We start from the raw sequence: 13976 nt of genomic DNA on the forward strand, positions 1-13976 counted from the left end.
GGATTGCAGGTCTGGGCCAAGTGGGTTTAAGATGGTATGGCCCATGACCCTCTTGTTAGGAAATTTGCACTGATTTCTCAAGGATGGTCAAACAGTTAGGGAACGCCACGTCCGGGACGTGACGGAACAGATGACGAAACGTGACAGACGGTGACGTGATGAAACTTTTGTCATGCCACCGTCCCGTCACGCGTCACAGCATATGCAAAAAAATCATCACGTTCTCGTCACCGTCCCTCCATATGACGTCCGGTCATATCCCCGTCACCGTGTCGGCATCAATGTCACAGGTGACGTGAATAAAACTCTACTTGAATGGAGGGGTATAGCTCCAATTATTTATAGGCAGCATCGGTTCGTGTGCGCAGGAAATAGGGACTTCTGTGCAAAATGCCAGGAAATCGAAATGGCCACGTCATGTGGCGAAATCTCAGCTGTTTTGAAAGATTAAAAAGAACGATTTTTATATGTATTTTCTGGCCGTTTTAACTTTTCAAAAATTCTGTAACGGCCTTAATCAGAGATGGCCGTTCTGTCACGACACGCGTCCTGGGCACCCCATAACTGACACGTTCTCTTCACGACCACTTCATCATCTGTCACTGTGACCATCACGGACCCCTAAAACTGTCACCATCACCGTCACGATGACGCGTGAAGCGACGGATGACGTGTGCCAATCCCTAGTCATACTACACATGAATGTAAAACATACCTCGGTCCATCGCTTCTTAAAAAGAGAGAAAACCTATTGTAAAAGTGGGTGATTGTCATGGATGGCACGGCAAGACGTTTCAAGATGGCCTTCTCCTCGTCCCGATATTTTTTGTCTCGTCATAAACCATCTTGTCACATAATCACCACCCATATCTCCCTGGTTGGTATGTTGAGTTGAAATTGCTGACTTTGCATGTGATTCGAATAGAATTACTCCCAAAATAGGGAAGGACATGGTCCGGTCTTGGTACACTTTTAGTAAAAACCTAAATATAGATTGAAGTTTCGTAGGGTCTTGGTCCGGTCTTGGTCTCGGTCCAGTTAACTGGACAATGTGAAAGTCAATCTCAATCTTTAAAAATATTTTAAGTGAATTTTAGAAAATATTTTAAGCCAACTTAGAAAAATATAATATTCCCATCTATAGATATTGCACTAAAAGTAGTCTTCCTTTCTTCTACTTAGGTCACCTTTGCTCCACTCGGTCGTCTCATCGCATATAAATAGACTTCATCCAAATGTCGCCTCGATGGCCTAGTTGCGTTTGATATTGTGTACCTAAGAGAAGTAATCATATTTATCGCAATTGAAAAAAATAATGCATGAAATAGAAAAGAGAGTGGGAATTAAAAGAAGGAGAGAGTGAGAGAGGGAGAGAGCGATAGTAAGATGGGAGAGAGAATGAAAGAGTGAGGGAGGGTGAGGGGGAGAGTGAGATGGAAATAATGAGATAGGGAGAGGACTGTGAAAGGGGGACACACAGAGTTCGAGAATGAGAGAGTGAGTGAGGAAGATGAGAGTGAGAGGGAAAATTGGGAGAGTGAGAGAGGGAGAGTGAGAGTGAGATAGGGAGAAAATAGGAGTCAGAAAGAGAGAGAGTGAGAAAAATGGAGAGGGAGAAAATAGAAGTGAGAAAGGGAGAGTGAGAGAAATAGAGAGAACGAGTGAGAGAGTGAGACTGAGCAAGAACAAGATGGAGAGAGGGAGAAAGGGAGATAGGAGGGAGTCAGAGCTAGAGGGAGGGAGAGAGTGCGCAGGGGTGGGGACTGAAAGAGGAAGGGAGAACGAGAGAAAGAGAGAGGAAGAGTGAGACAACGAGTCTGAGAGAGTATGACAGGGAGATAGAGAGAGAGGGAGAGTGTGAGAGGGTTAGAGGGAGAGTGTGAGAGGGAGGGAATGAGAGCGGGAAAGAGGGTGAGAGAGACAGGGAGAGATTGAGATGGGGAGAGAGCAAGAGAGTGTGAGAGGAAGGGAGTGAGAGCAGGAGAAGGGCAAGAGAGATAAGGAGAGATTAAGATAGGGAAAAGGGGAGAGGGGAAAAGAGTGAGTGAGAGAGAGAGAGATTGAGAGAGGCTGAGTGAGAGGGTGATAGTAAAAAATATCATGTTATTTAATAATAGTTTATGCATTTTATGTGATTTTGGTATCAATTTCCTAATTTTCTTGATTTTGTGGTATTTTAAAATAGTTTTATGAAATTAATTTCATGAATAAGATAATTTCAAATTTCATCAAATATTTATTTACATTTATCTAAATATTTTAAGGGATTTATAATATTTTTAAAATGATATTTTGATTTTCTAGACTTTCTTGTAGTTGTGTGGAATTTGCTGACATTAAACTCACAAATAAAACAATTTTATAAGCCATAAACTATAATATATAATTTATCTAAATATTTTTTTAGATATCCCTCCCTAAGGAGTGCATGCCATGCTGGTAATCTGCTGGACAAATCGGAGGTGAGAGGAAATTAGATGTCTTAGAATGCTCCAAATTCAAACGATGAATTCTAACGATCCATAAGGAGTTTAGGGCTGAAATTTTGAGGGTAGTTTCATCTTTCCTCCTCTATCCATCCATGATATTAGATCTTTAAAAAGAAACTCCCCATCCTGGTAATAAATACACCCTTGGATTCTAGTCATTCTTGCGATTAGAAGAGTGATTTTCTCATTCAAAATATTGTTTGGGTCCATTTTTGTACTTTAAGAGTGAATGGTTGAAGGACCGAAATTCAGATCAAGTTATGTGATGAAAAAGTGCCACTCGGCTCGTTGGTACTTGATGAAGAGGTTAGTGTTATCTTCATCTTTTTCTATCTCATGGCTTCATCATTTCCTTGATTGTCATCACCGATAGCCTAGGTTTCCACTATCACATATGCCACATCCAACTCCGCCCGCTCATCAGCGTGTATTCAGCTCCATCTCTTTCTCTCCAACAATGATAAAATCGCCATCATTCCCTCTCACTACGCTGCTCGTCGGTGTGCATCCGCCACCATCTCTGTGTCTCAATCAGCAATGGTATCTCTTTCATCTGCTCCACTCCACTCACACTGTAAAAGTCTCAGCAAAGGTATTTATTTAGAATTACTTAGCATTTTCTACTATAAAATTATATTAAAACTCTATAAATTATTTTATAAATTATAAATAAATTGGGTTAATACAAAAATTATTTTTCTAATCATTTTAGGTTTTTTTTGAATTTATTTTCACTAGTTTGATTTTATTAATTTAGGCTAATTTTATAAAATAAATATTAAAAAAACCAAAATTAGGAATTAAAGTTAAAATTCACTTATTCAATACTCGCTCTTTGTGGATTCGACCCTTACTCACCATGTGCTCATAAGAAAAATTGGAAATATTATTGTATACATCAGAATCCTAAAACAATGTATTGTAGGGAGACTGATGGTCGGGCTCATCAAAAAGAGAGACTGCGAGAGGGAAAGAAGCAGAGAGGGAGAAAAAGAGGAAGGTTGTGGCGTGAGGTCTTTCCTAGTTGAAATGGCTGCAGAGATAGTTGGTGGCATCAGTGACGTCATTGGCAGCAGTGGTCGCATCGACAGTGGGAATGGATCAGCGAGGGGGAGAGGACTGATGTGCCTTGTGGAAATTGGCTGACCCATTCCTCTCCCACCATAATATATTAATATAAGACTCCATACCTACCCAGGAGAAGAACCAGAGAGAGTTCAGCCCCTAGCCTGTGCTGTATTGCAAACCTTAGTGGAGTCATATAAATTATTTTCATCTTTTACTTCCTCTACTCCAACTTTCCAAGGAAATGTGGAGATTATAAGGAATGAATCTATTGAATGGTTTTTCTAAGGAAAAACAAATTAGAAAGCCCTCTAACGAAGGGGACATTCCTAAATCCTGGAAAGGATCCTTAATCCTAGAAAAAGCCGCTTTTATATTAGTTTCCTTAACCCATATTTATGGAAAAATCAATTCCTAAAATGGGAAAAGAAAACTCATTTTCTTAGCACAATGAACGCAGCCCCCCTAAATCCCTCTTGAAAGGAATACAACATTTTGAATCAATAAATTAACCCCAAACAAAAACTACTCGAAGTAAAGAGAAACTAAAATATTGCATTCCTATTTGGAATAACCTATCCTTCAAGTCCAGAGAAGTTGTATTTCTGGCTTTTCCATTATCTCCTTATGCCTTCTCCACCTTTGCTCGATTCTTGAAATAAAAAACAAACAGATGCCCTCAGACGGCCTTGACTATTGCTGTAAGATTCAAGTCTTTAAGTTATCAAATCCAGAAAAATAAAAAAAAAAATTATTTAAAAGAAAGGAAAAGACAGGGTGCCCTCGGCCTATCGTCCTTGTTGTGTTTCACATGGCAGGGTTAGAATTTGCTTGCTTGCTTTTCACAAGGCAGGGTTAGGGTTTGCTTGCTTGCTTGTCTTTGTATTGGTACGACATACAAACCAGAACCAGACCAAACGTTCACTCAGCCCTAAAAAGGCTGACCGATGGTCTGGCTCCTTCCTTTGTCTCAAATGTCTATCATCCAAGTCTTAAGATGCCTTGTCATGAGATGAATTAATCTCCCTCCTAAGACCACACACTGCTCATGATAGCCCAGAAGGATTTGACCCCTTTTGTTGACGTTGATGATGCAACAATGGTGGCATCAACATTAACATGCTTTGACGTCAACGTCAACCGTCCATATGCCCAAAATTAGGTATCATCACACATCAAAACATCTGGGGAGGTCAAAATCAACAGGTTGACGATCCCTGTCTTGTGAGTCATGGCTAAGTTTTTTGAGTTTTTGTCAACATCTATCTTCTTCAATACACGATAATATTCTTGTCAACATTATCTTCGTTGATGTCAACGGCTCATAGAAGTCAAGTGCAATAACTAAAGTAAATTTGACCAGTACATCTGCTTGGCTTGCTGAAAAATCAAGGTTGATGTGGTCAAATCACTGGAGGCCGCCAGGCCAACAAATTTTGAAAAATGATAGTTCACCGGAGTCCACCAGGCCAAAAGGGTGGGGAAAAGGATACATCACAAGATGTATTAGTGCCTCTTCTCAAGTAATATTTCTGGGCAAAATGAGTATCTACAAGGAACCCAGAAATGTTCTATAAAATACTTCTGTAAGGTTTGGACAGTGTCACATCTAGAAAGTTCTCTAACTAAGTGATGATTCGTTAAGAGATTCGATCCAGTTTTATTCGTCATCTGGCCATAAACTTAACCCTATCATTAGGGTTAAACACTCTTGGATGACGACGACGGCGTCAACGATAAAATGAAGTAGCATAACCGTAAACAAGGCTCGATGACGTTAACGGTTGACGCCAATATCCGTCAACAAATCTTCACTTTCGACGTGGATGGATGACGTTAAATCGGGTACTATATTAACAATTTCCATGCAGAGGCAGCAAGACGATGGTACTGTTATCGAGCAGATCTCTCCTTCTCCGCAAGAGTTCCTGCAACGAGCTCGGCGCTATCGTCCTCTTCCTTGCGACCTTCAGCGGCGGAAGCATCGACGATGGCTTCTTCCGACGACAGAACAGCGCCCTTGCGAAGATTCTCCGCCTGCAAGGCCTCCAATTAGGGTTTCGCCATTTCCGCGAGCTTCGCCGTCGGAATGTAGTCACCTGGAACACCATTCTCGGCGCCTGCGTGCGGCATCGAGAAATTCTCCGTGCTAGAGCAGTTTTTGACGAGATACCCGCCAAGGACGTGATCTCCTCGAATACTATGCTCTCCGGGTAAGCCATCGCTGGGCAGATTGACGATGCTCAGAACCTGTTCGATGAAATGCCTGAACGTGATGCTGTGTCTTGGAACTCCATGATCAGTGGGTATGTGCGTTGCGGGAGGATTTTTGATACAGTCTGCCTGTTCGATGAAATGCCTGTGAGAAATTCTGTGTCTTGGAATGCTGTGGTGACTGGGCTTCTCGCTTGCGGCGATGTTGAACAGGCCATTCGGATGTGGAGGAAGATGCCGGTGCGCGACTCGGCCACGCTGTGCGCTTGGATTTCTGGTCTTGCTCGTAATGGGATGTTGGATGCTGCTGAGACGGCCTTGCTTGATGCTGGTGAGGGTGATGTTGATGCTTATAACACCTTAATTGCAGCCTTTGGCCGTGCTGGCCGGGTCGACGCTGCCCGTCGGCTGTTTGAGAGGGTTCCCTGTGCCCATGCTGAAGGGAAGAGGAGATTCCAGAGGAATGTCATATCCTGGAATTCTATGATCATGAGTTACACGAAGGTGGGCATGGTCCAATCTGCCAGAGATTTGTTCGATGAAATGGTTGAAAGGGATAGTTTTTCATGGAACACCATGATTGCCGGGTATGTGCAGTCAGGGGGAATGGATGAGGCAATGGCGCTCTTGCACAAGATGCCATACCCGGAGGTGAGAACATGGAATCTGATGATCTCTGGACTGGCTCGAAGTGGCGATTTGAATGGAGCCCGACGCTTGTTTAACACTATGCCTTGCAGGAATACCATATCATGGAATACACTGATCGCCGGCTATGATCAGGCGGGCGAGCATTGTGAGGCATTGAGCTTGTTCTCCAAGATGATGAGCTCTGGAGAGGAGGCTCCTGATGGGCACACCCTCTTGGCTGCGCTCAGCGCCTGTGCCGGCCTTGCAAGCCTTTGCACCGGTCCATCACGTCCTCACTAAGCGTGTTGCACCGGACACCCCGATCAGCAATGCCCTTATCACCATGTACGCCCGCTGTGGGAGCTTGACAGATGCTCGACTGATATTTGATACAATTACGACGAGAAGGGATGTTGTTTCATGGAATGCTATCATCAGCAGCTATGCGCAGCATGGGCAAGCAGACGAAGCATTGCAGCTCTTCTCACTAATGGGTGCAGAAGTGTTGCCAACCCATATCACCTTTGTATCTGTTCTCCATGCTTGCTGCCATGCTGGGCTGGTGGATCAGGGGAGATGGATATTCGATGCCATGGTGCATCAGCATGGGATTTCTCCTCAGATGGAGCACTATGCTGCACTTGTGGACCTTTTTTGCAGGCATGGGTGCTTAGAAGAGGCATTGGACATTGTCATTAGAATGCCGCTTCCGCCAGGCCGGGCAGTGTGTGGGGCTTTGCTGGGGGCTTGTAGAGTGCACCAGAATGACGAGCTCGCACTTTTAGCCATGGAAGGGCTGGCAGCAGCTGATCCAGTGGGCTCAGCGCCGTATGTGCTCCTCTGCAATATGCATGCCAGAGTAGGGCAATGGGAGGAGGCAGCAGACGTGAGGGAGGCTATGGAACAACAAGGCATCAAGAAACAAGCCGGGTTCAGCTGGATTGAGCTCCCGGGTAGCACCCATGTCTTCACTGCTGGGGACATGTCCCACCCATTTTCCTTACAGATTCTTGCTGCTGCAGACTGGTGCAGCAGAGCAATAAGGGATGAGATCAACTTCAACCCTTTGTCGTTGTAATATTCCATCTTTTCTGATATTCAATGTCCCAGAAGTTTGATGAGCACTGGAATGACCTCTTGTGCTCCATTTTGGAGATCAATCATAGACAAGACTATCATCAAATGATGAGCTACAGGTATCAGATCTTGAATTGGGGTAGAAGATTGGAGCTTGCATTGCAGCTGATCATTTTTAGGAACCTTTCCATAGACGAAGCTGGCATCTATTGTACCATGAGAAATGCACATTTTGACAAAAACCTCCTTCATGTTATTATGCCTCAACTTCTTGATTTGAGCAGCCATCGCTCAGAGCAAGACTTCTCCTGGCATTCGGCAGCATCATGTTATGGTTGATGTGCTCAAGCCCTTCCTCCAACGGCTGATGTCTCTCACAACAGACTATGCTACTGGAGTTCACGCAACTGTAAATGCTCCAAGAAATACGGAGGCTCCTCAACACTACAATGCAAGGTTACACAAGCATGCTCACCTTGGAAGCGTAGGGCTCTTGTAATTAAGAAACTTTATGAGAAGCTTACAAAAGAAAATAATAAAATTTACAGACAAATTATTGAACTTCATACTCCCTTTTTATCAGCTTTTTATTACACTATCATCTTCATCATCATTTTACTGTCATCTAATTATTTCTTTTGAAATTTTTTGTTATTATCATCTAATTATTATCTTATTCGTATCTACTCAACCTCTTATTAATTTCTTAATTATTAAATCTGTTAAGTCTCAATACTGTAATCTTAGTCTACATATTTTGTTTTTTCTTTTGTTTATATATTTTTATAAATATTCGCCCTCATTATTATATTATTAACCATCTCGTCCAATATTTTACTTTCTTATTATTTCTTTCTTATGTACTCTCACTTTATGTATAATAACATTATTATCTTATTACATCATTATGTTATATAATTTATAAATAAATCTATCTATAATATCGTCATTTAGAAGGTGACATTATAATGATCCGCTGGAGCAGAAATGAAATCATATGACTATTTTTGGATTGAACGGAGATCAAATACAATCACAAGTTTGCATGGAATTACAATACCTTTTCTCCTCTTTGAAAGTATATTTACCATGAGCTCAGTGAGGTTCTTCCTCCACATAATAGTCTTCTTTTCCACAATATTTATGGTTTAAAATACATTTGTGTAGGTCAAATTATGCTTTGAAATGACTTTGGATGTATTATCTACAATGTGGACCAGTTAAAGATCATGGGATCAATTAAGATGATAATTTGATGATCCTTGCATTGCTAATTAGCTGAGATGCAAGTTTGTTGAAAGAAACTCAACCTTTTTGGTTTATTTTCTTCAAATATCTAATTTTAAATGTTATGTGGGAGATTTTTAGAAGGGATTTGTCCGCAACAGTCCTTATTAGGGTGCTACCATTCTGATAACAATAACGGAAGAGGTATCAGATAATTACTATGGTAAGATTTGCAAGACATTGATCATTCTGTTACCGCTATCTGATATTTGCAATTGGATTATGATGTTGAATAACAGTAAATTAATGATATCATATCAATCTTTGTTTTTTTTTCAGGTTTGTTATCCAATATCAGAAAAATATATATGATAACATTAATTACGTAATATATTAACTTAAATCATTTTAATATTGGCTAAATCATTAAAATCAAATGATTGAAAATAGGGAATGTCATTCACCCTTGTGGAATAGAAAGTTGAAAAGTGTTTTGGACTTGGAGAAAGGTTGGCCAATAATGTAGACTGACTGGGGACTTTGTGGACCTACTGAATGGGAGCTAAGTGGGGGTGCCAAACCAATGGAAGATTGTGAATTTTAAACACTGATTCAGCATGTAGCGACAGTGTGCATCAATGGCTAACACTTTTCAGGCATGCGGGGACCATAAGCTTGTTTGCAAAGTGTGCATCTTTGATTGGGATGGGATCATAATCAGATTCATATAGCCAATCAGAAGTTCTCAGATGAGAATATGATCAGCATGCTTCTGATAAATGATTAGGATATTTCCAGAATATGATCATAGTTTGATCAGGGGTCCGAAATTTGACCAAGTTTTGTATATTGACCAGAAGTAGGCAAATCATCATTTGATTGGCTTAATTCTAATTAATGTTCAAGATCCAATCAAATTATTATCATATTCTGATAAATGGTCAAACATCTGATCACGGTCTGATCAGTTCGTGCAGTCCTTTAGCACACAATTTGTAAATAGAAACTATAAAAGTACACTAGTTAATAATAGAAAGAAGAAAAAGAGGAAGAAAAAGGAGAATGAGAAGTAGAACACGAAGAGGAAGGCGGAGAAGAATGAGGAATGAGAAAATGAGAAAGAAGAGGAACAAGAAGGATAATGAGTAGAGAAAGAAAATAAGAGGAATGAGATAGAAGAATATGATGAAGGAAAGAGACAAGGAGGAGGGTGTGAGAGAGAAGAGGAACAATGTAGTTGGACAGTTATTTCATTTTCAGTTGAAAAAGTAATCCATAAAGTATCTATTACGTAAAATGACATATTAATTAAAACACCAGATATACTCTTAGTTCTCACAGTTTTCACCAAACTAATCATTATATAACAATTTCTTTGGTAAGATAACTCGTCATTCAAATGAATATGTATGCACTTGGATTTTTAGATACAAGTTACAAAGGATGCACTCTTGTCTTCATAAATTAGAAACATTTGAAATGAAATATATCTGACTTGTGAGTAGAATTGGCTAATATACCAACCCGTTATAGTAGGTTCATATTTATTTGAGAATTCACAGAACTAGATATCAGATTTAGGCAAATCAAAAATTTATATCCTTTAAGGATTTTGGGTTTGGCTTCCTTATTCTTGTCTTTCTTTTGTGAACTGAAAATTTTACCTGAAAAATTCTCTCTATTTCCATTATTACATATAATGAATTTTTATGTTAATAAATATTTTAATTAAAAAGGAAAAGGGGATGGGAATGAAAGTTAGCTTCCCCTAGGGATCACCTACTCATTAAGATTTGATGTATGAAATTTTATGTCTTCTATGAATGACAAAGTACATAAACAAATTTTAAGACTATGACCCTTCACCTAAAAGTTCTTCCAATATTTTGATATCCCATCAACATCATTACGGAATAAAACGCTTCCTTACATCAAGATATATGTTTACACATAAGAAATTCCAATAAATATTCAAATTCAAATTCTCTCATTGGCTTATAATTTTTCTTATGATGATTTTTTCATGATGCTGACCAGCATATATTTATAAACTCAAGAAAAATTTAACACTTATTAATGATATATAGGAATTCATGTATTTAGAGGATGCACTTACTGAAAAGTCCAAAAATCATAATAAAATATTTTGTTCTTGGGTTTATACATGCAATAAAATGTGGAATTTCAGTTTTCCACGTTCTACTTGGTAAGTAGTAAAACATAAGAAAGGTGTAGATCCGCAAGGAATCAGAAAATAATTTAAACCTTAAATAAATATTGAGATATCTGAAACGGGCTGATGTAGATAAATGCATTATTTCTCAATTTTAGGGTTTTGTAGTTTTTTACAGATTTTTTCTAGAATTTATTTTAATCTAGAAAATGCAGAAACCCCTCTAAATAAATAATTATATCATTGAAATCATTTTATATATTTATTGCGTGCAGAAAAGGCAAGAATTTGATTAAGTATGTTTATTTAAATATTATAGTATTTTAATTTAATTTTTAAGTTCAAAAAATATTGGAAATCAACTCTCTGTCGGTTGCCAGCTATCATGTTATCAAAGGCTTGTATTGAAGTGTTCCTTAGTTGTCAGCAGCTTGCCAAGCTGGACATTTGGTTGGCGGCATCAATGGTAGTCACAATGCACATTGGTATTGTGGTAGTAAGTGGTGTGGCATTGGGACTGCTGCAGCACTATGGTAGTGTGCACTACATGTTTTAGCACTATAGCTATTGCTCTGTAGCTGATGTGCATGCAATACAAAATGGCAATTTTTATTGCGTGCAGCAGTAAAATGGCATTTTCTGATTTGCTTGCTTGATATCTCCGCCCTCGGATCGCGTTCTGACACGTCGTTGTGCGCTTCCAAAGGCGCAATCATAGCGAAATGATGCTGCATTTGAACAGCTAAGAAAGCGCCACATCATCGCATATATTGACGTTTGAATACAATTTTTTAAAAAGAAAAAGAGAGGTAAGCTTACCGATTAATTAAATGCACACGGAATCGATGGCGGCGTGCAATCAATGTACTTGGCAAATTGATCCACGTGTGTTAAACACAATAATATTCCTGTTTCATAAATGCACGTGAGATCGATTCTCTGCGTGCATTTATTGCATGAAAAAGCAAATACAATAAAGGACAAGGTGTACTTTTTTCCTCGTCGACCGCGCAATGTAGTTCCTTTCAAAGCAATGATTTGCTCATTATGGCATCGCGCATTGCGATGCCATAATGAGCCAATAAAGCACTTCATTTAACGCATCCAGTCATTCGCCTGAATTTCGGGCAAATGACGTGGATGCCACGTGATCTACAAATAAAAATCATTTTAAAATTTGAAATAATTCATAAAACATATTCTTTTAATTCTCAAAAATTCATTTCTTGGCTATTTAATGGTCAGAAAATTATAAATAAATATGGAAAATTCCAGAAAAATTACCAAAACCCTCAACGACCTCTAGCCAAGTAATTTTTGGCCTGTACGAAATATTCCTCAATATACTGAGGTTAAATACCATGTAAAAAATACTAAAAAATTTTAAAAAAATCATAAAATCAGCGTGCAAGTCATTTATGTCCATTTATGTATGATAACATGCAAATATGGCCAATAAAACACATATATGTGATGTAATATTCATCGATATGAAATTATAATTTGGAATTTATCACTTGCTCAGTTGCCTGATAACCACTACTAGAGGTGAGCACAAAACGTTTTTTCTGAGTTTTTCCTATACTCCCCTGATAGGGTTTCTCACATGGATCGAAAGAGGAGAAAAGACTGAGCTGCCCTCCAAATTTTATCAATCTGGTGTCTGGAAATTTATATATCATGATTTGATTTGGCAATTTGTGGCCGTCAATCTTTTCTTCTCTCTCCGCCATGCCACCGCCAGTCTGCTTTTTCTGGTATCATGTCCTTGAAGTATCTACCCAGCTAATGATGGGTGTGGAATGTCTTGCCATTTTCTATTTCTTAATCTCAACCCAACATATGTCCCTGTAATATAAATAAAATAAGTGAATTTTTTACTTAATTATTAAATGCTTAATGTGGTTTGGCGAATTGCAATGTGTCACTTAGATTATTTTGACTCTTTCCATGAACATAGTTACGACATGGACATACATGTGTGAATCATCATACATTATTTTTTGAAAAATAAGGGATGTTTTGGGTAAGCCATGTGAATTTGTAAATGAAAATTTGCTGTATAGGTATCTATATCTGTGAAAATTAAAATAATATGATCTCTCTCGTGTTTGGCTCATTATGATACCGCGAATTGCGACGCCATTATGATGCTTTTCCAATTATTGGAGCCGCAAACCATATGGCAAAGTGGCTGAAACCACAAACATGATGAGATGACATTAAATCCCATTAAAGAAATTTAAATCCATAAAAGGCTTAGAATAAATCTTAGAAATATATTCTGACTAGTAAAATTATTTTCTCTATGAAGCGGACATTAGAATGTTTTTGCATTAACACCATAAAATCAAGAAGAATCAGAATAATACCCAAAAGGTGAATTTAATACTCTTGGTCATGATAGAATGTGCATATTATCACTTTAATACAAATAAATATATGAATGCATGAAATTAGTAACATGTTATCATAACCTCCAACTTCTCATATTATTCAATGTTCATGTAAGATTTACAATGGCGAGCAGGTTTGATGCTACATCTCCCATGAAAAATTACAAGGTGTAGGAACACCTAGATATCAGGACTGATGGAAAGAGATAAATGAAGAGAGAGAGAGGAGAGATGGGTTTAAATTAGAGAGAAAAAGTGAGACATAAATAGAGAGGGGAAGAAAGAGTTAGAGAAAGACAGTGAGATGAGAAACAGAAAGAGGTAGATATAGATAGAGAGAGAGATAGAGAGAGAGACAGAGAGAGGAAGAGGGAGAGAGAGAGGGAGAGAGAGGGAGAGGGAGAGGGAGAAGGAGAGAGAGAGAGGGAGAAGGAGAGGGAGAGGAAGGAGAGAGAGGGAGAAGGAGAGGGAGAGGAAGGAGAGAGAGGGAGAAGGACAGAGAGAGGGAGAGAGAGAGAGAAGGAGAGGAGAGGAAGGAGAGAGAGGAGAAGGACATAGAGAGGGAGAGAGAGAGGGAGAAGGAGAGGGAGAGGAAGGAGAGAGAGGGAGAGAGAGAGGAAGAAAGAGGGAGAGAGAGGGAGAGAGAGAGGAAGAGGGAGAGAGAGAGGGAGAGAGAGGGAGAGGGAGGGAGAGAGAGGGGAGAGA

General features: G+C 39.3%; 1 protein-coding gene across 1 annotated transcript; it reads left to right on the forward strand.

Annotated features, from left to right (window-relative positions):
• Window positions 1-5771: 5771 nt before the first annotated feature.
• On the forward strand, window positions 5772-7522 carry LOC144704571 (pentatricopeptide repeat-containing protein At1g62260, mitochondrial-like; the record flags this gene model as incomplete). The annotated part of the gene is given in 2 exon segments (XM_078577032.1): window positions 5772-6677; window positions 6679-7522. Coding segments are annotated over 2 exon segments (1704 nt in total), but the record flags the coding sequence as incomplete, so codon positions are not given.
• Between the last annotated feature and the right edge of the window lie 6454 nt (window positions 7523-13976).

Source organism: Wolffia australiana, chromosome 6, assembly GCF_029677425.1.
Source record: "Wolffia australiana isolate 7733 chromosome 6, ASM2967742v1".
Taxonomy (NCBI): domain Eukaryota; kingdom Viridiplantae; phylum Streptophyta; class Magnoliopsida; order Alismatales; family Araceae; genus Wolffia; species Wolffia australiana.